This window comes from Microchirus variegatus, assembly GCF_963457635.1.
Source record: "Microchirus variegatus genome assembly, chromosome: 2".
Lineage (NCBI taxonomy): Eukaryota > Metazoa > Chordata > Actinopteri > Pleuronectiformes > Soleidae > Microchirus > Microchirus variegatus.
Window position 1 is genome coordinate 16,602,996 of NC_139803.1, and position 24,820 is coordinate 16,627,815.

A 24,820-nucleotide genomic window follows, 5' to 3' on the forward strand; every position below is an offset into this window, starting at 1 on the left:
CATTATGTGTGTGTGCATGTGTGTGTGTGTGTTTTGTACACATCTGAAATGCTTTTCATGAGAAGTACCAGTCTAGTCATTCTATTTCAAAACACACGTCCAATCAGCAGCTGGTATGGGGAAGACAGTGAGCTATAGTTGGATTGGCTGAGTATCCATACCTTATTGTGTGATGTAAACAATACTGAGTAAACATGATTGGCTGATTCAGAAAGTGTTCGCAGGAATAGATTGCCTTGGAGAGACAACAGTTGTGCTGCCATTAGAGTTTTGGTTATGGCTGAAAGAAACCACAGAGGAGTCCTCACTTTGAAACGGGTGATGGAGCCTAAAGGGGAAGGAAAGAGGAACAATTAAGTTGATCATGTGTGATTACATTAACTTAAAGGACTCATATTATACCCTATTTCTCCAAGTTAACCTAGTTCCCTGGTGTGCTAATGAACATGTCTGTGACATGCTGTGGTCAAAATACCATAAGGATGAAGCACCACAGCAATTCAATCACCCTGCCAAAACAGCCCTGTTCGGAACGCTCGGTTTAGTAGTATCTCTTTAGGTCCACCTTAAAAAAAGTAAAATGAAACTTGAGGGACAGGAAATGACATCAGCCACAGAGGCTACTGGGAGCTAACAGCAGTTAGCATTTGAAAAGTGATCATTTTTAAATAAAGAACGTATCAATTAAAAGACAATCTATTTGCAACTTTGTTAAATTAAAACTTTTTCTCCTCGTGTCCTTGAGTCGGCATCCATGTGTCAAGTCAGGCATGCAACCTTCATAAATTTTTAGAAAAGGAAAGGCAGGAAGTGCATCACACTAGTGGTAATGGATATTGAAATCAGTCATTTAGTGGAGGGCGGAACATTAGCAGTGAATTCTCATGTGCACTTCAGGTGCTGATTGTTTAAGTGAGTTACATGCATTTAAGCTGGCATGTAATGTGATGGAGGCCTGTTACAAAACCTTACCTTTGTGACAGAAACATAGAAAGGTAAGTTGGAAGTGGCACGTTTAGCAACATATTATATAGTTTATTTCTACTGATATTTCCAGCATTTCTTAACCTCAAAGTCAGCATAGATCATTGCTGAATCCAAGATGTCAAATCTGCCATTACCTTACTTAAAGCCCTAAACCAGGGAGGAATAGATAGACAAAAGAGGTGGAGAGGTGTAATTTCCGCTGTTCCACTAAACATAGGAATGTAGCACAGCAATAAAAGACAGAAATAGAGCATTTAGATTTTGAAAGGACACATAATTATAATAATCTAATTCTATGTAAGAGGAAATGTAGCAAGGAGAATTATAAAACAAGTGTAAGTTGGCAAGGATTCTGCAATAAGACAGGAAGAACAACTCCTATAGGAAATGGGAGTATTACTTATATTACATTATAAGGGAGTGGCAGTGGCAGTTACAGATAAGGATAAGTGAGAAATGATGGTTAAAGATTTTGTCAATGTCATGTGTCAGCAAATGTGACTGGGGAAGGGAGAAGGAGGAGAAGCTATTAGTAAAACAGAAATACACCATCAGGCAAGGACTGGATACGCTATATATTGTTAAGACATCTGGGCAGTGGGGCATGAAAGAAACGTTTGGTTCTCTACCATCAAGTATGGGAGGAAGGAAGGCTGCCAAGAAGCTTAGAAGGAAGTGGTAATTATTCCTATATACCCATCCAAGCCATCCATTTACAGTCCAATAGCTCTTACATCAAATATTTGTAAAATTATAGAGAGAATGATAAGGTTGACCTATTTTGTGGAAAAGAGAGGCCTATAAACATTTCATCAAAGTGGCTTTAGAAGAGGAAGAGGAACTGTGGATCCAATTGTCAGTTTCAAGTAACAACTGCTGCTGTATTTTTTTTAAAGTATATGACATGATGTGGAAGGATAGGTCTTGATAACAATTAAATATGATGGGTATAAATAGGAGAGTATTTAACTGGAAGCCAAAAAGATTTGCCTGAAATGAACCTCCAATTGCAGTGAATGCTTTTTAAATTCCTAGGAGTTCTTTTTGATACTAGATTAACACAGGCAGAACATATAAATAAAATACATGGCAGAAAATAATCAATATTTTCAGGTGTCTCAGGTGATGAACTTTGTCGTCCCTGTGATTGTGTATGATATAAGAAATAAGAAAGTGAGACTGACCAGAGTGAAGCTGTCGTAGGTTCTCATCAGCTCCTCTATTCGATACTGTTCCAGCACCACTACTCCAGCCAGAGAGTGACTCTTGGCTCGGGCACAGTCCTCACAGTGCACCACGTACGTCTTCTTACTGCTGTTCTCGCTGGTCACAAACAACAGGTCAAACACCTCCACCTGCACAAACACAGTTGCGTCGGTCATTACAAATATGGACAGCAGAATGCACGGACAGAGCAAAAAGGTTGGTGACGGGGAAGATTGACTCACATCACACTCATTACAGTAGTAAGCTGGCTCATCTTTCACACGGCCCTGGTAGCTGATCTTCTTCCCTGCAGCTATCAGCTGGTCTCTCAGAATCTGGATGTGCTTGATGGACTGCATAAGGCAGTGTCTGGAAGCAGGTGGAACGGAAAAATGAAAAACGTATGTAATCCATGCAGAAAGGCCCTTGTTCAGACCGGGTTGCGAACCTAGTCTTTTTGCTGCAAGGCAACAGTGCTAGCCACTTCCCTGCCATGTGGCCACATATTGGATGCACATCTGATCCAAGACCACATACTAAAGTAACACAAGTATCACTAGAAAATCGGAAATTGGCTATTGCATTTCTGTCCACACAGCACTGTAAAAAATATTGCCATATTAACAAAACAGACAAGCAAACACGATGCACAGCGATGCACAAACAGACACCTTACTTGATCATCTTGAACGTATCCTGATCCACGATCTTGATGGTGCGAGCCACGTTCCAGGAAACATGGATCATGGGAACAATTGATTTCACCTTCTTCACTAGGTTCCACTCAAAACGCTCCAGCGCGAGTTGATACTGGTACGCTGGAGGAGCAGACAGCATATTTGGGGTAATAATTAGAGAGAAAGCGCAACTAAATTATATCATCCTCTCAAACTTTTCACTTTCAAGCCGATTTTCTCCTGGTTCTTGCTCTGACTTACCGTTGAGTGGTCCCACATTCCATGCGATGTTGTTGCACCAGCCCACTGCCTGGACCCAGTGCACAGTGCCTGCGTTGATCCACACCAGGTCACCCGGCCTCTGGATAAAGCGGTACACAGGAATGTTGGCGCTGTAGAGGTCTTCCAGGACTGGCCACCAGGACCCTGTGAGGTAGTCTACTTTATGCCTGAGGGAAACAGTGTTGCCAGATGAGCCCCAAATATTATTGCTATGATAATTTACTCTGTACTCTATCCTTTAATAATGATGACTGATTGGAGACTTTGGTGAGTTCAATATTACCTATAAAATGCATGTTTGATGTTGAACCAATGTTTTGTCCACCCACCAAAACCAGATTTTACCCACACAATAAACAATCTAAATCAAAACAGTCCAACTGGACATGAACCCACCGAGTCCTATGAGAGGCGCTCACGTTACATCATAGTCTCTTACAAACAGTACTATAGTCACGTACATTTACTATCATACTCTCTCACAAACAGAACTATAGTCACGTACATTTATTATCGTATACTCGCACAGAATGAGAGAGAGAGAGTATGATAGTAAATGTACGTGACTATAGTACTGTTTGTGAGAGAGTATGATAGTAAATGTACACGACTATAGTACTGTTTGTGAGAGACTATGATGTAACGTGAGCGCAAGACTGAATTATTTCTCAAACGGCCTCTCATAGAGTCCGACTATGAAGACGCTGACGCTTATCGCTGCATTCTTTGTTAAACCAAGCTGCCTCTTCACTCACCTCTCACAGAATTTGTTGATTTCGTCCCAGTAGTGGCCATGGACGGCAAACCACTCGCAGTCGCCGGGTCCGATATTGATGTTGACGGAGCAGAAATTGTTGTTCTCTTGGTGACCTGAGGACAAGTGCAAAGTTTGCAAATTATAAAACCTATGTTATTTAAAAAACATTTAAGTTATAGGTCTGTTTTTTTAAAGGCACTGGCTTAATTGTGTGCACCTCTGGTGCCATAAAGCAGCACAAAACATGGAGGTTTCCTCACAATGAGAACATGGCACAGGAAAAGTAGCAAGACGTCAGACTTTCTCTAAGATATCATACTTTCTCGATGGATATTTGTCAGATTATGGGCAGAAAAAGCTGTCTACCTGTAATATTGAGCAACAAATATATTCTTAAAATACCAAGGTGATACATAGGTGTAGAATTGAATTAGGTGACACTTTGGTAAAACTCTGTTTTCATCAAAGTTTTCACTGAGCATGAGCATGCCTGTCTCATGTGATTCTGTTAAAGATACAGTATGCAATTTCTGCCACTAGTGGTCTCTCAATCACAATAAAAGAAAGTCTTAGTTTGATGACAAAGGAAAGCAGCAGGGAATCATGGGAATTGTTATCTTGCTGTCTGTAAACTAGTAAAAGTGAATATTTCCTCCCTCTGATGTTGTCTGTTACAGATTTACACAGAGTTGGAAACGTTTTGGCTAATGTAAGCACCAACACTACCCAACTAAATATGCAACATACATTTTGTTGGTTTTAGATATTTAAATGTATACATATTATATCTTTAAAGTCAGAACCTACTATGTGTCAGTTCCTCATTCATTGTACAACCACACTTCCTTTACTGTCCCTTTAAAATAGTCCTGCATATAAAAGGTCATGGGATTGTTGATCCCCAGTCATGATGCGAGACACATACTGACCTGGGGTGCGGCTGCCTGGCACCTTCATGTAGAGCTGGACAGTGTTCATGCCCAGGATAGTGTGACCGACATGGCTGAGCATGTTGTTGCTCGACTCCACTCGCATGAACGACGGCAGTTTGAGCAGCTCCTGTAGCTGGGGTTTCCACCTTATAAAGAAATCATGAGTGTGAAATGTGAAACAGCAAAGCACCCTTGGGGGCGCTTTTGTCCAAGTAGGCAGATTGCAGGATTCTAAATGACATAATCTCACCTCTTTGGGTCTGAGAGATCGATATTGGTCCCAAATTTAATGATCTTTCCAACCATTTTCTGGTCTGAGCTAGGGGAAGAAACAACATCTGATTTGAGTATTGACTTCATGCATTAAAAGGAAATTAATTCAATACAAATGGATCAAGCTTGAGCGCTAACCTGGGTGTGCTGCCGGACTGAAGAGAGTGGGCTTTACTGAGAATGGGAGAAGAATTGCCTTTACTGTTGGCTAACCACAGAACAGCTTTGGAGGTGGATGATGGGTCTGAGGTCTTGGCTTGCTCTCCGTCTTCCTCATTCTCACTCTCCTTCTCCTCCTAGAACACATCTGCATGAGCTTAGCTGACAGGATGACCAAGACAACACATCACACAACACCATTTTTTTCTCCTGAGATCCTGGACATTGAAATAAATCATAATTTACTGCTCACAAGTGTCCTGTGGACTTAATATCAGCTTTTCTATCTCTGAACCAGATAACACACAAGGCCAGTGGGATTTCCTTGTTACGAATAAATTTAATTACTAATGCAGGAGTCATTATCCTCAAGAATCCTCTAAATGCGTTGGAAGCCCCCTGCTGAAGCCAGTCTCCCTCCGTGAGAACCTCTTGAATGAGGCTTATCCATCATCATCATCATCAGTAGTAACAACAGAGAATGGGGTGCAAGTAATGAGTATTTTCATAATTGATTAATCTTACGATTATTTTCTCTATTAATCTGTTAGTTATGTAATGATGGCTGTTTCCCAAATCCCAGAATATAATTCTAACAAGTGTTTTTTTCTACATTTCTCTCACTTTTATCAAGTTTAAAGGACAATGAGGCTAATTGTGATATGAGACTTATGGGAAATACAAATAAAAAGGGGGTTGTAGGCTTGAAACTGGCCCTCTAAAGTCTGGCTCGGTTTTGAGATTAGATTAGTTGTGGTTGTTGTTTCAAAGCAGCTTAGAGCTGCACTTGTATCATGAACTGATACATTCAAACACCTAAATCATAGTAGCTTCTTCTTCTCATTCATGTTGTGTTTTACAACAGTTGGGATCTAGATCTACAGATGACGATGATGAATGCCTCTTTTGATAGGACTGTCTTCAGCAAATGGAGCCAATTAGCTAAGCAGCAGTATTAATACTCAAGTTTTAGTAGGTGACCTGTATGCAGTGTAGGTGTAGTGGAGCAGCCAAATGTTTACCTCCAAGCTCTCCTGGAAGCTGGAGGCCTGGTACTGGGCATATTTGGCAACAGTAGTGTGGGAGCGACTGCTTTCACAGGGCCATGTCTGTGCCGAACCATTGGCATCCCAGTTCTCATCGGCAGGCTGCTGAACCTGAGTCCTCACTTCCACCGCATGGTCCGCATTGGCCTCCACCAGGGATTTGGTGGAGAATAGACCGAGGTCTGCAACAAGATCAGCAGAAAACAGAGATGAGGTGATCGAGAAACTCATGTTCTGCACTACTGTTTGACTGAGCAACCACAAGTTAGAGAATGAAATGAATTAAGGAGAATGAAACGTTGCAGCAGGTGGAAAAGGTTTATAAAGTACACAGCTCTATGAGAAGCTAAATTAGCAACTGGAATCATTTTGTTTAATTTCTTGCTTTAATATCACTTCATATCATCAGGCAACATGGGATTAATTATTCTGAGAAATCAAGAGAGTTGTGTGGAGCTGAGAGGCCTAATTGGGATTGGGAACAATGATTTGAATCTGACGTCAATGTGATTTGTTTTTTTTTAAATTATGCACTAAAGCTTTAAAGATCAGAATAAATAGAAGTCTGATGGGCTAAACAACTTAATTGAGAGCAATGAATTATCTGTGATGAGTGCGATGGATAAACCTACTAAGGCGGAGGGAGCCGGCAAGGCCTCTGATGACAGTGACAGCATTTTTCGGATCAGTGCAGAACTGAAGCAGAACTGGGGAGAAGGCATCTCTCTTGCTCTCCAACTATGAACATAAGATAGTGGACATTATAAATACAAACATCTGAGAACAGCAATAGCAAATAATGTATTAGTCCAACTAAAGAAGATGACTATGACCTGAATGACTGAGACTATAGAAATGTGTGTGTGATACCAGGGAGCTCTCTCTGCTGCTTTGAACATTATGATTCACCAAGTACTTCAATAAATCAAATACTTTTGGTTAATTTTAACAGGTTTGCTTGACTGCGATAAACAAAAAATTATACTAGTAGTCAGCGAAGCATGAAACTGATTGAAGGTTGGTGGTGGTAGATAAAAACATGAGGCTCTCTGTCTCAGTAAACCAAGGACATGTTTTTCCAAGCAGAAGCCAGATCAAGCCACTGCTCTTGAGGTTCTGCTGCTTGTCAGTCAATAAATGCCCCACCTACTCATTAAATGCACTGACAGAATGAAGGAGGAGGTGAGGGGAATGCTAACATCTATCTATAAGTGTCTGTCTGTATGTGACAGGCATATCTCGCAGTCAGATCACCCTAAGACTTGGAAATGGGTTGAGCATGGCCTGATGGTTTGCATCCTTGATTTTCACATTTTTTGGAGGAATTTTAATTTCCACTGATTTATCATGCTGCACTTTCGCCAAATTATCACATTACTACACCAGGCAGGCATCCGCTCATCAGCAGCAGCTGCGCTGTCTGGAGCGGGGAGGTGGTGGTGAAGAGGTTGTCGGTGGGTGAGACATTTTCACACGGTTCGCCGCAGAACATGGTGTTATACTGAAACGGCGAGGTGTCCATTCACCAATACGCGAGCACATATGTATTTTGCATTAGCATGCTACTACTTTGTGGCCAATTGGCGAACCTGTTTCCAAAGGTAAGCTAGCGAGGCTACGTTAGCATTAGCGTAGGGCTAACATTATACAAACACTGTGCAACCTCATTAGGCACAGCGCAAATGTTTTCATTTTCGATTAGCATTGGCGTAGCTAGATGTTGTGGCTGACGGCCACACCAGCCTAATGAGGTTGCACAGTGTTTGTATTATTTTAGCCTTTACGTTCCTTATCATGCATTACCAAAACTGTAGGTGGTAAATACATCAGCACAAATGTGTAGCAAACAATACTGTATTGGACTGATATTGATATCAGTAGATAATTAAGGTTGTGATACCGGTATTGTATAGGATATGAAAAAGTGATATGGTGCCATACCTTGCTGATACCAGCTTTAAGGTATCACCAAAGTTGAAATGACTCATCCAAAGGTGGCCATGATCGCCTTTTCCACATTTTAACCATAAATAACAAGTGGGTCAATGCTATAATGGCTAAAGACACAATTTTAGGTATTTAGTGATTGTTTTTAAAACTTCTTAAGCTTTATTGTCACTCTGCCAGTGTGTGTGAACTCACATAGATACTCGGTGTAGGTGGGTTAAGTTTGTCACGAGGAATGGGTATCTTGATGTCAATGTTAGGCTTGACCGAGAGAGTGGGGAGCAGGTGCGACTCCTTGAATTTCCCTTTCACCGTTGTCCACCTGGGAAAAAAGGATGACAGCAATAAAAATAGAGAAGAATAGCTTGGTATTAATATTAATTCATTTATTGCATTTTAACGGATGTATCTTCTTAAGGGTTGTGTGAAGAGCTGGAGCCAATCAAAACTGACATAGGATAAAAGGTGGTGCACACCCTGAACAGGTCACCAGTCCATCACAAGGCCAACAGACAGCGACAACCATTCAGTCTCACATTCAGACCTACAGTCAATTTAATTTGTCCAATTAACACAATCCCCAGTCGGTTCATACCTATTTATATCCAAATATCCAAAGCATCCTGAATATAACTCCAGATTCAATCATAAAAACTTTGGGATTTGGACCACCAACACATCTGATGACCTCTGACCCATTGCAGTTTCACACTGAACTGAAGGTTTCTTTTTCTAATAAAATTCATGTTACAGCTGTGTGAGTAATGCTTTGATTCATTCAGCTCCTCCCAACAAGTTGGATATTACCAGGTCTGAAGGGCCATCATTATAGTACTCACTTGCAAGCTCTGATCACTTCTGTTGCCGTGTTGTTGATGTCGATCTTGGAAAGCGACACTCTTTTCTCCTCCATCTCTGATATGTTGAATGTATGTCTTCCAGCGCTCTCCACTTTAATCAGCAGGATCTTTAGCTCCTTACACAAGCCCATGGACAACGCTTTCAGTTTCAGTGGATCGACAGGTGGTGATGAGCTGGGGGATTTACTTGCTGGTGTAAAGACACTCAATGTGGATGTGTTGATTGTTACAGTTGACGCAGATTTGGAAGTCCTTGCATCTGTGTTTGTAGCTGCTGCTGGTATCTCATTTAATTCTAATTCAGCAGCTGCATCCTTCTTCTTGGTTGCTACTGTTACCTCAACATTCCCAGTGTCCTTCTTTTCTCTCTGGATGTCCTTGCCATGGGGAGAGTGCTTTCCCTGAGAAGTCCGGCCCTTCACATTGTTTTTGAGAGGTCTGGGTGAGCTTTTAGTGATGACTGGCTCTGAAGATGAAATGTCTTTTTCTTCTGAATCCTTTACATCTTTTACTTTGTTTCTGGGACTGATGACACTGCTTTCCTTTGTCTTTATCTTAATGTTGATCTTCCTTTTTTCTCTCGCTCCATCCGTTTGTTTTCTTTTTCTCTTCGCACACCTTTTTGATTTTTGCTTTTGGCTGTGTTTTTTATCTTCCTTGGTGGAAACCTTGATGAGTTCTGTGAACGAGGCCGAGTCAGTGGTGGTCAGTCTCAGCTCTGCACTCAGTGACCCGTCCAAAAAGGACGATTCAGTTCTCTCTGGGAGGAACTCTGTGTCCTTATCCTCCTGTTTTACTTTCATATTATTCTCAGTTTCTTCCGGCATCTCCTGCAGCAGAGCTTTAGTGACAGACTCACTCAGCTCAATCTGGGATTTCAAAGGTGTGTCTGATGTAGCCTGAGTTTGTGATTGAAAACTAGGATTGGAGGATGTGGTGGGATTTGATTTGCAGGAGAAATCATGATTCTCATTAGAGCTGATTTCTGGCCCAATAACAAGAGAAGAAGAGTACTTCACCCCTCCTGCAGTGCTGTCTGGAGGCCCACCAAATGGACCACCTCGACATGAGACCCTCTTGCCTCCAAGAAACGAAGCCAGACTCTTGAAGACATTGTCCAACCCTGCTTTATCATGACTTAGCTCACTCAGCAGAGAGCCAGAATGTTCCTCACTGGAGTCTGCATCTTTTGTTTCTTCCTCAGCAACGTTGGTTGTATGAGGCAATTCGCAGAATTCAGACTTGTAATTTTTATCAGCCTGTATCGTTTCACTGGGTTCCTCTTCCATATCCTCATTGCTCGTGTTGTCTTCAGGAGGAGGAGGTGAAAAACACTGTGTGGGGCTGGGCTGAAGGACAGGTCTACTAATCACTCCCAACTCGTCCTCATCCTCTCCCAAAACTGATACAGGAGAGCCCTGCCAGCTCAGAACAGGAGGAGTGTTTGAAAGGTTGTCTCCCATTTCAAGCACATTTCCCATCACAGCCACAGGCTGGAGGTCTGGAGCAGCGAGAACCTGCCTCCCGTCTTTGCCTTGGACAGGCTGCTCTACGCTAACAGAACATGCTTCACTGAGAGGTGCTAAGGCTTGAATTAAAAGTGAAGGGAGTGTATCTTTTGGTCCGTCTTCTGAATCGGATGAGACGGGGGTTAGATTTTTGCTGATCTGGTTGGGGCTGGTGTTCCTGTGAGAAGACGTCACTAGTCGATTCTTAATGAGTTTCCGGGGACTGCTTTTCTTGTTTTTGACCGTTTTGTGTCTTTCAGATTTGGAGGATGGCTGTGGCGAAGTGCAGCTCGGATGCGGAGTCTTTTCAAAGTGTCTGCTGATGCCCTCTGCTCGTTCACTCCTCACCCTGTGCTTGTGTTTGGGTACTGACTGGCTTTGACTTTCCTGGGTCAGACTCGCCGTCACCATTTTACTCACTTTGACATCTCCCGAAGAGATGGACGCAGATACAGGGCTGGACATATCCTTCTTTGTGATTTTCAAGCCTAACTTTCTTGCTTTTTTAACCGCCTTGTCTCTTTTCCTCTTTTGACTACCCGAACTTCTCTCCTCTTTCTTCCTCCGCTGTTTTCTTTCTTCACTGTTTCTGGTCGGCTTTTTCCCCAGCTTGTCTTTTTGTTTGCAGTCAGGCCTTTTGTGGTCTTCCAGGCCCTTGTCAAGTTTATTTGCTCTTGATCTGTTGTGGTGGAACTGTTGGGAGCAGAGGGGTTGCGGAGTCTTTCTGTACATGATATCTGAAAACCTGATTTCTGGACTGTTTGGCCTGTGAGGGGAGTTTCCCTGGAGTTGATGCTGTCCTCTGAGGCCAGGACTACTCTCACGTGTGATTGATGGATCTTTTCTTCCAGTGGCTACATTGTATGACGAATGACTGGGAGGAGGACCTGGACTGCTGGCAGTAGAAGCTCCGTCTTTAGGACTGCATTGAAGGGATGTCAAGGGAGGAGAGCCTGCAGCAGAAGACCGGGAAAGGGCTGGATCCCTTGAAATGCTTCGTTGATGAATATGTTGAGGTTCCTGTAGAATTAATAATATATATTCAGGTATAGAATGTTTACTGTACATATTATATTATTTTTTCAAGTATATGCAACACCGTTTGATACATTGATTGTCAAAAACGGTGAAGGGTACTAAAATAACAAAGCAGTAAAAAGTAGAAATATATAAATCCACTAAATATACTGTGCATGATGACATAGAGGAGTCGAGGCTATTTGTAATGTTTTTTTTATCAATAATGTCAGCACACAGCATACGTTTACCATGTTTATTTCTATTGGTGGTCTAGCTAGTGTGTGGCTAACAGCAAATGCAAGTCAGTTCAGGGTTTACAGATTCAAACAGTACAAAGGTGAGTGGAACTTTTTCATTGTTCAACTGTGCTTCAAAACCCTGAACTAATCCTTTTCAAATCTTTCAACACATGCTGCGCTTACACTGCAAATCAGCTTTGTGTAGGTGATTCGGTAAGATTAAAGAAAAGCAAATGACTGGATAAGTGTTTCTTTCTTACTGTGCTTTGTTTGTGGTGATAGCTGCGCGAGTCCTTTTCCTCTGGAGGGTGTAGCGGCAGGTTGTGCTGAGGGGACCTGGGGTGGCCTGTGTGCCGTTGGTAGTGGTGATGATGGTTTTGGTGGCTGTAAGGCACACGGGTGTGGTCTGCTGGTGAAGACAAGATTTTCCGCTCAACCTTTCCTCTGCTTCCATGATGAGGCGGCCTGCTGCCGCAATTCTGGTTTGAAGCTGCCAGGTTATTGTTACTGAAACCATGTCCTCCTGCTCGCAGTTTAGAGGTGTCCTGCAAAGTTTAACGCACAGAGTAGAGATCGACAATGATTAACATTTTATATCAGTTTTAATATGAAAACTATATAGTCAGTGACTTTGAATATAACTATATATAACTATATAACTAAATATAAACTAATGTCCATGATATCCAAACCACTGTCAAATTAGTCCACACAGTGCTGATTAAACCTATCAGCTCCACATGACTTTCTCTGTGTTTCTTATTGCAGTGGTGTTTAGTGACATTCCTGCCCTGCACACAGGAAGTGGCTTGTTTTAAATCAAGCTAAACAGAGGCAACAGCAAAATTGCGCGAGTAAAGCTTCAAACAGAATGACTGAAAATACAAATAAGTGTCCATGAAAGGTTTGAGAAGTTAAAACCCCAGTCATACATTGGTTTGACTGGATGAACACACCTTGTCTCCACCCACGCCTGCACTTCTGCTGTACACACACATTATGCTCCCTCAGTCAGGTCTGACCCAGCATACAAATCATATCCCATCCTTTTTCTTCACAAAGACCAAACATAGGCAGAATAAGGACATCACCAAAAGTAATGGCACTGCAATCTCTCAGTGTTTACAGTAGTTGACCTGTTGCTGTGTGCGACTTGAGGTCCTGTGGTCAGAGTGGTGGCAAGGACCCGTCCTGTCGTTGAGAGGCTTCCAGTTATCTTGGTGACTGCGGTGGCGACGAGGTGGTGATGGGGCAAGTAAAGGTAAATGTCTTGCTCCAGGATGAGATGACTAAACAGAGCATACAATAATATTCAATCACACTAGGTGGGGTTTTGCCAACAGGTGGTGCTGTTGTCATAACATAACATGTCATAGTGCTGTGCTTTGAAGGCTGTGTTCAACAAAGTAAACAGACTTTACCTGATCAGGACCAGAGTCCCTTCTCCGCTTAGCAGGACACTCCTCCCTTGGGGATAAATGGTGCTGTGGGGGTGGACTGTGCTGGTGAAATTGGTCTCGTCGCTGGTGGAGGGCTGGTCGTTTCCAGGGGCCTGGCCTGTTGTTTATCATTCTGTCTGGAAGCCTCCTGCTGCATTCTGAGGAGGCCCATCTCTCTGAGGGGGAATGAAGCTCTCTGGAGTTGTTGTTGTTGCTGCGATGTAGGTGAGGACCACCATGCTGAGTACAACAACATAAAGTCGTCATCAAAATGTCAAAGAACGACACATACTGTATATAACACCTACAGCAGTAAACAACACCACTGAAAACAATACTCTCTAAACACCTCATAAGCCTGGCTCACCACAGAGTTGCTGACACCATTGTCCCAGGTCACATATCGCTGTCCAGATCCTGTTGCATAACCACTGTTGGTGGGAGCTCGTTGCTGGAATGAGCGTGTGGAGTTGTGATGCCAGTTCTGGGCCTCATACGGTTGCTCTTTATCATCCCATGGACGTTGATGTACTCTGTGCCCCTTTGAGATGCCTTTATCCTGGACATGGTTACCTGTTCTCTCCCCCCTGTGAAAAAAAAAACAGATGAACATGACCACAAGTATCATGATTGAGGTTGAGTAACAATAGCTTGAGGCTGTCATTTCTCATATGACCAGAGTTTGTAGTGTTATTAAGTTATTAAAGTGGACATATTATACCCTATTTCTCCAAGTTAACCTAGTTCCTTGATGTCCTAATGAACATGTCTGTGACATGCTTTGGTCAAAATACCTTAAGGATGAAGCACCACAGCAGTGCAATCACTCTGCTAAAACAGCCCTGTTCAGAACGCTCTGTTTTGAGTGCCTGTCTCTTTAAATGCAAATGAGACACAGGAAACTACGTCAGCGTCACTGAGGCTCCAGCAGCTAACAGCAGTTAGCATTTGGAAAAGCCATCATTTATCGACTCTAGCTGGGCACATTGCCGTCATATATAAAATGTATCCACTGGACACGTAAATCCTCTGATGCTGGAAGTTTGTGTAGAATAGAACACTTCACAGACTTCTGCTCTTCCGGATACCTTTGCCCGTGCCTGTACTCTTGCGTTTTTTTTTTTAGGGACAAAGCTCTGCGAGACAACAATTCCAGGAATGTCTCATTGTGAAGTCACAATGAGTGCTGAAGTCAACATTGCGTGTTTTATCTCACGTACTTAGACTGAGGCGGACCACAAAAACATGAGTGAGTCATCTTTTTGCACACTTTGCCTACTCATAGGGCCAGAGTATTAAAATAATTAAAAAGTTGATTTGGCATAATATGTCTCCTTTAAGTAATTCATTACTATTAATTTCACTGTTTATTTATTTACCTTTTTGCCACAAGAAAATACAATCTGCAATCTTATACTCTTAGCAGGCAGGAAGTCTTGACTGTAAAACTTGTATGTTTTTTCTGTTGCTAACGAAAAGTTATGTAAAGGCTTAATTTTTTCAGTAAGCAACGCTTTAACGTTACAAGTTTTAAAAACAAATTTTTAATTGCAGAATTTTTATGTTTTAACATTTCCCATGGCAATGCCATCCAACCATCCATCCACCCTGCAAAGCTGAGTATGCAAATAATGTTCTCCGTTTCTCTCACCTGTTATAAAGACGGCTTGGTGGTGGATTATGTGATTGATTGCGTCCTCCTTGGCACCTGGAGCGATAAAAAAGTCAATCTACTGTCTCAAGGTAATGATGCAGTTTGTGTGATGATACAATAAATCTGATAGCCGCTCTCACTAGTGACAAGAAGTCAGGCTGCAGCCAGATTTGCTTGGCCTCTGGCCATTCCCCTTGTTTACTGTGTGTTTGTGTCTTCACCTCACTGTCTTTCCAGCTCAGGGGGAGATGATAGCACTCAAGAATAAGACATGAATTCAAGTCATATAAGTTCAACCGAAGCAACTTATTAAAGTCATGCACCCTTTTTCACACTTGGTGGGTGGATTTGTCAGTTTAATTGCATGAGATAAGTGACAGACATCTCTCTATTAATTAAAAACTATAAAAAAAACAACACTTATGTTACCACGGCAACCACGTTTCTTTTGCAAATGAGACGTAGGCCTATACATCTTTGACCACGCTGAAATGGCATGGCTTGCTAACTGTATGTGGGCTGTGTTGTCATGGTGACCCTATTGAACATTTTAAATTGACAACTTGATAACTCAATATTTTATATCAGTTCATTCTCTTTGAATGAAACCTTGAATATTGATGATTGGCATACAAAGTCATCTTTGTAACTGTCAGAATAACTTATTATTTACGAGATAAGTCTCCTTTGAGTCATACATCCTAACCAGATTCACAAATGTCTCTATTCCCATAAGGAAGAAGCAAACACACATGAGCCATATTTGGGTTATAACCATATAATTAATAACTGCTGGGCGAAAATGTTTAAAGAAGTACCATTCACCACAGCCATGCTTTTTAATTACAGTCTATTTATGCTCACTGCAGCAGCTGAAGAGGGAGCTTTCCATCAATAGGCTCATCACATGTTAATCAGTCCTCCCCAAGTGGTGTTCATTATAAATCAACCCAGACAACAAAAACAGGGGTCCAACCCCCCTCTCCTGCTGAAATGACCCTCACTGTGGGCAGTTCAGCTCTCAAAGTGATCCACTCTCCACTCCCACTGACTTGAAATTATTTTCAAGGAAACTCCTGCCCTTTTAGTCCCTCAAAATGTTCAGGTGGTGTTGATCATGATCAGTAATTAAACGCAAAATACTATGATATAGCACCTAGACTGACCTGTTTGTGTCGCTCCAGAGGTGACTGTTCACAGGAGCCCATTGTCCTCTGTTAGGTCCTCCAGCTGGATAGGAGTCCCATGTGTTACGGCCAGAGTACAGCTCTGCTGGGTGATACATGCAGCCTGAAACAGATGCAATTCCCCATTTTGAATAAACTGCGTACTTAAGACTGATGACATAAAATGCATGATGTTGATGCTACCACAGACAGCCATGATTGAAAAGTATTTTAAAAACAACTATTTTTCCATCAGTCCTGCTCACTGCAACTTTAAGACAATGACAATCTATCTATAAAGCAAGTTGCGTCTGTGTGCCGGACTGTGACAGGCATATCTCGCTAACCGTTAGTCAGATCACCCTAACATTTTGGATATGGGTTGAGCATGGCCTGATGGTGTGCATCCTTGATTTTCATTTTCAATTTTTTGGAGGAATTTCAATTTTCGGAGGAATTTCAATTTTCACTGATTTATCATGCTGCACTTTCGCTGATTTATCACGCTACACCGGGCAGGCAGCAGCTCATCAGCAGCAGCTGCGCTGTCTGGAGCGGGGAGGCGGAAGTGAAGAGGCTGGGTGGGTGAGACGTTTTCACACGGTTCACCGCAGAACATGTGTTATACTGAAACGACGAGGTGTCCATTCACCAATACGCAAGCACATATTTATTTTGCATCAGCATGCTACTGCTTTGCGAACCTGTTTCCAAAGGTAAGCTAGCGAGGCTACGATTAGCGTTAGCGTAGGGCTAACATAATACAAACATTGTGCAACCTCATTAGGCACAAGGCAAATGTTTTCATTTTCGATTACCATTAGCGTAGCTAGATGTTGTGACTATCAGTCCCAGTGTACTGTAAACTATTTAATTGTTAAAATAAACAATTGTTAAATTGATTGATAGTTTATAGTTTAATTTAGTTAATATAGTGTGTAATTTCACCACAGCAAATTCCCTGTATCGATTCTAGCATACATGGCAATAAACCTGTTTCTGATTCTGATTCTAAATTTCAACTAATAAAACCAATATATTGGTTTTTTTATTAGAATCTTTAAATTGCAGACTATGGCTTTAGGAGAAGCTTTACACTGATTCAAAAAAAGGCACATGCACAGTTACAATTGATCCAGTGTATGCACTGTAAGAATGTGTGAGTGAATGGGTATGAATGGGTGAATGGCAAAGTTGTCCTGTAATGCACCTTTGACTGGTCAAACACTTGATAAATAGCGATGCCTATATATAAATAGATGATGTTATCAGAGAGAGAAACAAAATGTCTAGTTACCAGTCTTGGTCTGTGTTTGGGAGGCCCTCCACTTCACACCTGAGAGCAAAAACCAGCCTGTGGAAAAAACACAGGGTTGAGAAATAGCATCTGTGGATGAATAGAGAGAGAGAGAGAAAAGGAACATACTAACTAATCATAACAAGCTATACTACTGTCTTTATGTATAGTACATTTGATTTCCTGGTGCTGCATTTTTTGGTGCACTGTGTCTGTTCAGTGGTCATATCACTGACAGCCATATTTTCATTGTGCACTCAGTCTCTCTCTCTAATCACCGTTTCCCAGCAGACACCAGCAATCAGAGGCATCTAGTGATGAAAACACAGGGCAGACTAAAACCCCTCTTTAAGAACAAGGGCGAAAAAGGAAGTGCTGCTATAAAATCACCACAGACGTCAAGATTACTTACAATATATATTCAGAGAGGAAGGAGACACCCATGTTGTTTCGAAACAGCATCCATCTTAAATTTTCTACACCTGTGTAACCTTTTGAATTGTTTTTTTTTTCTCCTCAAGAACACAAACTTTCAGAGGCACAATCAGCTTCCCACTGAGTACTGAACCATTACAACAGGTCAGGTGTTCGAGTGATGCTGGTTGTGTGAGAAATTCAACTTGTTCGCTGTGGGCTGCAGTTATTGAACAGAATTAGGGCTATGCCGGTTAAATCCTTTGGGCTAAACAAACAAACAAACAAAATAAAAGGCAGATGGTGAGATGGAAGTCAGAGAAAAAAAAAGGGACAGATTGTGGAGTTAAAGTAATTTTGAGATAAAAGTCTGATTTCAGAGTTTATTTTATCAATATTTTCCAAAGAAAAATCCCATAGGCCCTCTTCCGTAGTGGGTGCTGTTGCCACTCATTCATGCCTTTGGACAGTGTTAAAGGGACACTTCACCTATTTGCATGTGGCTTTGTGTTGTTAGAATGCTGTTAGTATTATATCATTTATTTCTAATTATTATATTCTATATTCTAGACAATCATCCTGCTTGCTAAGACTCAATCTTCAGAAATGTATCAAGTCCACTGACTGCATTTGAGTTATAATAATAATTTTTTTGAATGTGTTTCTGAATGAGTAGCCATCTTGAACATCAGTTTCCAACCAGTTGCTAGAGCAACTAAAGCCAGACAGTTGTTACTGTTGTTGCTTAAGGCTCTTTAGAGTCTGCAGCATTTGAGTACAAAGAAGACAATGGATGCCTTTAAACATTAAATGCAATATGAGATATTTCTTTGTGTATTTTATGTTAAAGTCTTGCAATCCTGTAGTTTAGGATAACATTGTGTTGCTTTAATTGACCATATGTGACATTGCTGCGAAGAAGAGCTTGGTTGAGTGAGTTTATTCTTAAATTTGCTTGGATTTATGCCCCATCACATCACTGTCGATACTTTCACCCTCATTCATTCTTAGCAACATTTGTCGTGCCGTGTCTTTAACAGCGGTCTGTACTGAGCCACGTCACGCACACAACAGATAACCATCTACCACAGAGCCTCCTTGTCAGTCAACAGCAGCTCAATTCAGACTCTACACAACCATGATTTAACCCATGTGTGCTGGGGTCATGTGAGACATCTGGAACTCAGCAGTCATGTGCACGGGGTTTCTGTTGTTTCTGTTTGCTTCAGAGTTAGAAAACATCTCAAAAATTGCAACACATACACCACAGTCAGTAGTGTATTGTGTAGACCTGTGATGCTTAAGGTCAGTGGTAAGCAACTGGCGCCCATGGGCCAAAACTGGACAGCCAGCAATAATATCTAGCCTGGTAGATGAATTCAAATATCTGTTGTTTTTTTCTATTATTATTATTTGCTAATCTTCAAAAAAAGTAATCAGTCAAACTGAGTCAAAGAGCAGTTTTAAAAAACAAGTCTGGCAAATTTAAGTTACAACACATCTCTTCTTGTAGGTGGTGCTGTATCTCTCTATAAGCTAGTGTGTATTGAATCAAATCAAAAAACAGCAAACAGCGAGATGAACAGTGTGATTATTGATCATGTATTGATCATGATTCCAGTCCGACTAAGTGTATACATGCAGGAGTAATCAGACTATGAATCAGCTACATTCATCATTATCCAGGTACATTAGTCCAACTAAGACCAGCTCGATGTTAGTTGGACGAACACGTTAACATGACATTAAGAAAACCGACGTGCTGTGTGACATCACAGGACCGTTATTCTGGTACCCATCACAACTTTTGACAGGGGAAATGTAAATAACTGTGGACCATAATGAACCACTTGGAGGAAAGGGGCTCTAGTGGCAGTAGGGCATTATAAAGCATACTACGTGGTTTTCAGGCCAATACATTTTGTTCGTCACTTAGGGTGAAATATTCACACACGGCCTTCCTGGCACATTGCAGACCACCATGGGGTGATGGTGGCCAAAACCCAAACAGGACGACAACACGGAAAGAAAGAAGAAGTGGGGGCAGGAAAAGGGAGCAGGAAATGCAAAATCGCATCTCTGTATGTCTAACAAGCAGAGCATGTATGCATTGTAAACTCTGCAATACTGTTTAGAAATAAGATTCACTGAGTGTGCAGGTACACAAATTGTACCGTACTGGCAGTACCGACCCATTCCAAGCCCTGCTCCAGCATTATGTTACTATGGCAACTGGGCAGTGATTCATTTAAACCACAGTGATGGAACGGCACTTCCGTTTAAATTAGCGAATCTTATCGAAATGAGCAAAACTTTACATTAATCTTGCCCGGTCCTGACCCTCTGCTGTTTTATACAGCGTATGGCATATCTTCCTCCAGTTTAGAGGGTGTGTTTTGCTATTTGCAGTTGTGTTTAGTTTGCGTTTTGTCGTTGTTACTGGTGCTGATTTGCACTGTAGGATACACATTCATGAACATATAAATCACATAGGGAGTGAGGACATTTTGGGAAAGTGAGGATATTTTGTCTGGTCCTCTGCTTTTAAGGGTTAAGGTTAGAATTATGTTTAGGTTGGGCTGATGAGATTCCCTTTTTGGCGTCTATTTTGCATTGGCCTACAGACTGAGCCCTGCACCTCTCCCAAGGAAGACCAGGAAAGAGCAGATGGAATTGATATGTTTATTGAAGTTCTGATACCAGATGTCTCTGTGTTCAAACCCTAGAGAGGCACCCACAGGGAAAAGGGGCAGACATCTCTCTCCGTAAACCATAGTGAGTGAGGACATTATGAGACCATATCAGTGTGTTTTTCTTTTTCCTCCTCCTCAAGTACAAAGCACTTAATGATTAGGCCCCATCATACCTTTTAAGAACTAGTTTTTCCTTATCTTCCCAACAGATCACTTTGGTCTCAAAATACAGGCTTACTTGTGGTTCCCAGAGTCTGTAAGACTAGAATGGGAGGCAGAGCCTTCAGTTACCAGGCTCCTCTCATGTGGAACCAGCTCCCAGTGTGAGTGTAGGAGGTGAACACTCTCTCTGTATTTTAAGTTAGACTTAACACCTTCCCTTTTGAAAACGCTTAAAGTTTTCAGGGAAACCTGGACCATCTCTTCGTTATACTGCTATAAACCTAGACTGCTAGGGAAATTCTGTGGTGTACTCAAATTCACTCTCTCACACTCAGGATATGAGTATGACTTTATTATATGTCAATAACCTTGTTCTTTCTCTCCCTAGTTTGTGCCTTTCCTTCCTGTCCTCTCTCTCGCTATCTTCATACTGCAGGCTGCAGGATCCAGATCCAGTTTCAAGGCTATTATTATCATTACCAGTAGTAGTATTGCCATCATTTTTTAATATAAAATTAGAATTGATATCAGTTGAATTTTTATCAACAATGCTACTGCGTGTATCAATGACATTGTAGTGCTATATGAACATGCCATAGGCCAGTTGATTTTTCCTATTGAGAGTTTTTTTTTTTTCTCTCCACTGATGCCCAGTGCTATGTGAATTGGGTTTCTCTTCGCTCTATAATATTGTACAGGTTTCTGCCTTACTATGTACAGTGCCTTAAGATGTAACCAGTCCTACCTTGCAATGTGTGCTGAGAGAAAAGCCGGGGGAGACAGACTCTCTGGTCCAAATTTCGATGATGTTGTCAGTTCGAGACAGTAGACCGGTGAACTCTCCGATCCCTTTAAATAGACACGCTCATCCTACGCACACTGGCAAACACACAGAAACACACAGAGGAGACAGTGAGGGAATACCAGTTATTTGGTGCCTACATGTACAAGACAGAAGGGTTTTATTGTTTTCAAATCAAGGACAGCATCTCAGCTCCATTCCTCAGGTATTGCTGCTATGCTCTTGCTCTATTTTTGCCTCCCATCTCCGACAACACATGCTGTCACATGCATCCCACATGCACTGTTGCAATTGTGAGCCTCTCTAGACAAAGAGAGTGTAGTGAGATGCGAGACAGAAGGGAGTGAAAGGATGGGCCAGTAACCTTTGACAACAGACTTTGGCAGGCTATATTTTCTTCTGTCTTTCCTCTTCATGACTCTCCCCCAATGCACATGCAGCCTTCACTACTTTTATTTTTATTTGACACCCAATATACAAGCATCCTTCTCTTCCCTCTCAGGCTACGTGCACAGCTCTGCCTCACCCTCCCTTTTCTCTGCACGCTGTGTCCCTGTATCCCTGGCAACCGATGATATCATTTAGTCCAGAGCTTGGAGCAAGGCCTCAAGCGAGGAGGGGAGTGTTAGCGTGTGTGAGCCAGCAAGAGGAGGGGGGAGGAGAGGAGGGAAGTGAATGGAGAGAGCTCATCAGATTTAATGTACATTTCCTCATTTCTTTCTTTTTTTTTTCTTCTTTGGATTGGGCACCATTTGCATAACAGTGCTGGGAGCTGAATAAAAACACTGTCTGAATGGTGAACTGCCTCAGATCTTCAATCAACAGTTTGTCACATCTCACACGTCGACATGTGTGCTACAGCTGCAGTGACCCACTGCAGATGTGTATCCGCTTGCTGAGACGTCATAAATGCATTCGTGTGTCTATGTAGGAAGGATCCTGCTTCCTACACCATAACGGAGAGACCGAGCCTGTTCTGCTAGTTCCTAATCTTGCTAACAGGAGGGGCAGAAGCATGCAGGGAACAGATGGAGGGGAAGTGAGAAGCGTGCAGACAGACACATACTGCTGGGGCAACCCACCATGAATGCATGCACGTGCATGATTTTATTGGATGCAGGCCTGAAATAGCATCACTATCACAGAGAAAGGAAAGTACAGTATGAGCCGGATATCAATCACATTTCTAAAAATAGTATCCCTGCAGCCCCACTTCTCTCTGCTCCTCTATCCCCCTTCTCCCTCTCAGCTTCTCTCGGGGTATACTCCATAAAGCACAGCCCTGTGAGGGGGGAACTGGAATGTACCAAGGCAAGGTCATGGACAAGATAGAGGGGAGTCATTTACAAAAAAAAAATCTAACAAAAATAACAAACTGTGCATCCCTTTTCTAACAAAGACAGCTTGAAAAGCAATGGATGTACTTATATGTGTGCGTGTGAGAGAGAGACCTGGCATGTGTGAGGAATGGTAACCGAGAAATTATACACCAAGTTATACAGCGTGCAGTAGTGACAGTAACCAGGTGTTCTTTTGTTTTCTTCTCATGAGTCTGTTTCGTTTCTGTCCGCGAGTCGAACAAACATTTGAGACGCTTTCAAAACACGACAAAGTGAAAAGGTCTCTGGCTGAGTAGGAACGTGTCAACGAACTGAGGTGAACTTAACAGACTGTATGTGACACAGTCAAAGGCGTCACTCTGAATCTCTGAGTCTTTGCACTCTGTGCACCGAAGCCCCTCACTATTGTACCCCTCCCACCAACACACTCACACGTGAGCACCCTCCTCCTCACTCACACTCTCTCAAACACTCAACACACACACACACACACACACACACACACACACACACACACACACACACACACACACACACACACACACACACACACACACACACACACACACACACACACACACACACACACACACACACACACACACACACACACACACACACACACAGAGAGACCTGTAGTGCTCACGTGCAGACCGTGCAGAAATATGAAACGGTGAATGTAGTGAAGGGGAACTTGCTTGGTTTACAACTGTGGTTACACTCGATCTGTGTGGAACTCGCTCTCTGTATGTGTGTGTATGCATTTCATGCATTAACAGTGCAGCACGGTCTGCAGGAACACACTGCAGCATGTTTGGAGCATTCTGTAAAAAGACACAGAAAATGCACATACACACACACGCATACACGCACACACAGACATAAAAAAAAAATCAACAAATGGTAACAAACACAAACAGCTGGAGGAAGGAACACACACACACACTTCTCTAACACTCTACAATGCATGCAGTATATTTCCATGCAGCCATGAGCCACAAGGCACATGAACTTGCTCACCTCAGCTTTTACCTCTTGCTTTTGTCTTCTCTGCCTCTGCTCCACACTCCCCTCTCTGCTCCCCTTTCTCCTTCCTTTCACTCCTCACCACCTCGTCTCACCCGATTCCTCTCCTCTGTCTCCTTTCTTCCCTCTTCCTCCTCTTCCTGTTTCCACACTCTGCACTCTCCCCCTGATGCTAAGGCTCTCATCGCAGACTGATCCATGTGCAGAGACCAGCAGGGGGAGGGGCGGGCTGACGGGCTGCCAATCACAAGAAATGGACCAATGAGTGGGCAAAGTGGCTTATCTCTCGCTCTCATTTTGCAGTGAACAAGAAGAGGCAGGAGGAGGGGAAAAATAGCAGACAGAGAGCAGTGGAGGGGGTATTTCTCTCTCACCCAGTGTGTATGTGTGTGTAAGTAATACTTGGAACACATCCAGTACAGTAGAGAAGATATTTTAAATCTCTCTCTACAGCTGTAACAGAATATCTTCAAGCTGATACATGTGTATTTTACTGTCGGTTTACACAGATGTTTGCACATTTTCACTGTGTCAATCCCTTACTAAATCCTTAGGACACATGTTATTTCATGACTTAAGAAAAAAGGTTGTAGAGGCAAAATAAACAGCAAATAATCAGTAATAAGTGTGCACATGTCCCCTCTTTTTTCTTCATGGAGCTGGATACAGTGGTTTATGCCTGTGCCTTGACTAGGAAGTGGGTGAATTGGTGACAGACAGGCTGCAAGTGTTGGCTGAGCTCAAATGTCAAATGACAGGATAACAAGTGGAGGTGGGGCTAAGCTCTGTGTCGATGAGGGAGGGCCTAGTCTTTGTGGTTCACAATGCAAGAAAAAAAAACAAAAAAAAACCACCTCTCACTCACTCTGCTCATTTCACTCTTCAGCAGCCAATAACAAGGAGACAGAACTGTGGACCGAGTGCACAGTCAGAG

General features: G+C 42.3%; 1 protein-coding gene across 1 annotated transcript; it reads right to left on the reverse strand.

Moving 5' to 3' along the window:
• Positions 1-36: 36 nt before the first annotated feature.
• On the reverse strand, positions 37-21,471 carry kdm6bb (lysine (K)-specific demethylase 6B, b). Its single transcript, XM_083885861.1, has 21 exons — positions 21,464-21,471; positions 17,450-17,506; positions 16,153-16,276; positions 14,984-15,040; positions 13,700-13,919; positions 13,315-13,572; positions 13,030-13,182; positions 12,154-12,438; positions 9,106-11,654; positions 8,462-8,588; positions 6,952-7,057; positions 6,296-6,501; positions 5,253-5,410; positions 5,092-5,160; positions 4,839-4,987; positions 3,908-4,022; positions 3,132-3,319; positions 2,870-3,011; positions 2,436-2,562; positions 2,172-2,342; positions 37-328 (listed from the first exon to the last, which is right to left on the reverse strand). Exons 3-21 carry the CDS (start codon positions 16,269-16,271, stop codon positions 305-307), a joined length of 5,223 nt encoding a protein of 1,740 aa, XP_083741987.1. The 5' UTR covers positions 16,272-16,276; positions 17,450-17,506; positions 21,464-21,471; the 3' UTR covers positions 37-304.
• Positions 21,472-24,820: the final 3,349 nt, after the last annotated feature.

Coding starts and splice junctions, on each gene's coding strand:
- kdm6bb (XM_083885861.1), bottom strand. CDS start 16,271: ATGTATCACCCAGCAGAGCTGTACTCTGGCCGTAACACATGGGACTCC. Junction 13,183..13,314: donor GGGACTCTGGTCCTGATCAG/GTAAAGTCTGTT, acceptor TGCTCTGTTTAG/TCATCTCATCCTGGAGCAAG. Junction 5,161..5,252: donor CAGTCCGGCAGCACACCCAG/GTTAGCGCTCAA, acceptor TTCTTCCCCTAG/CTCAGACCAGAAAATGGTTG.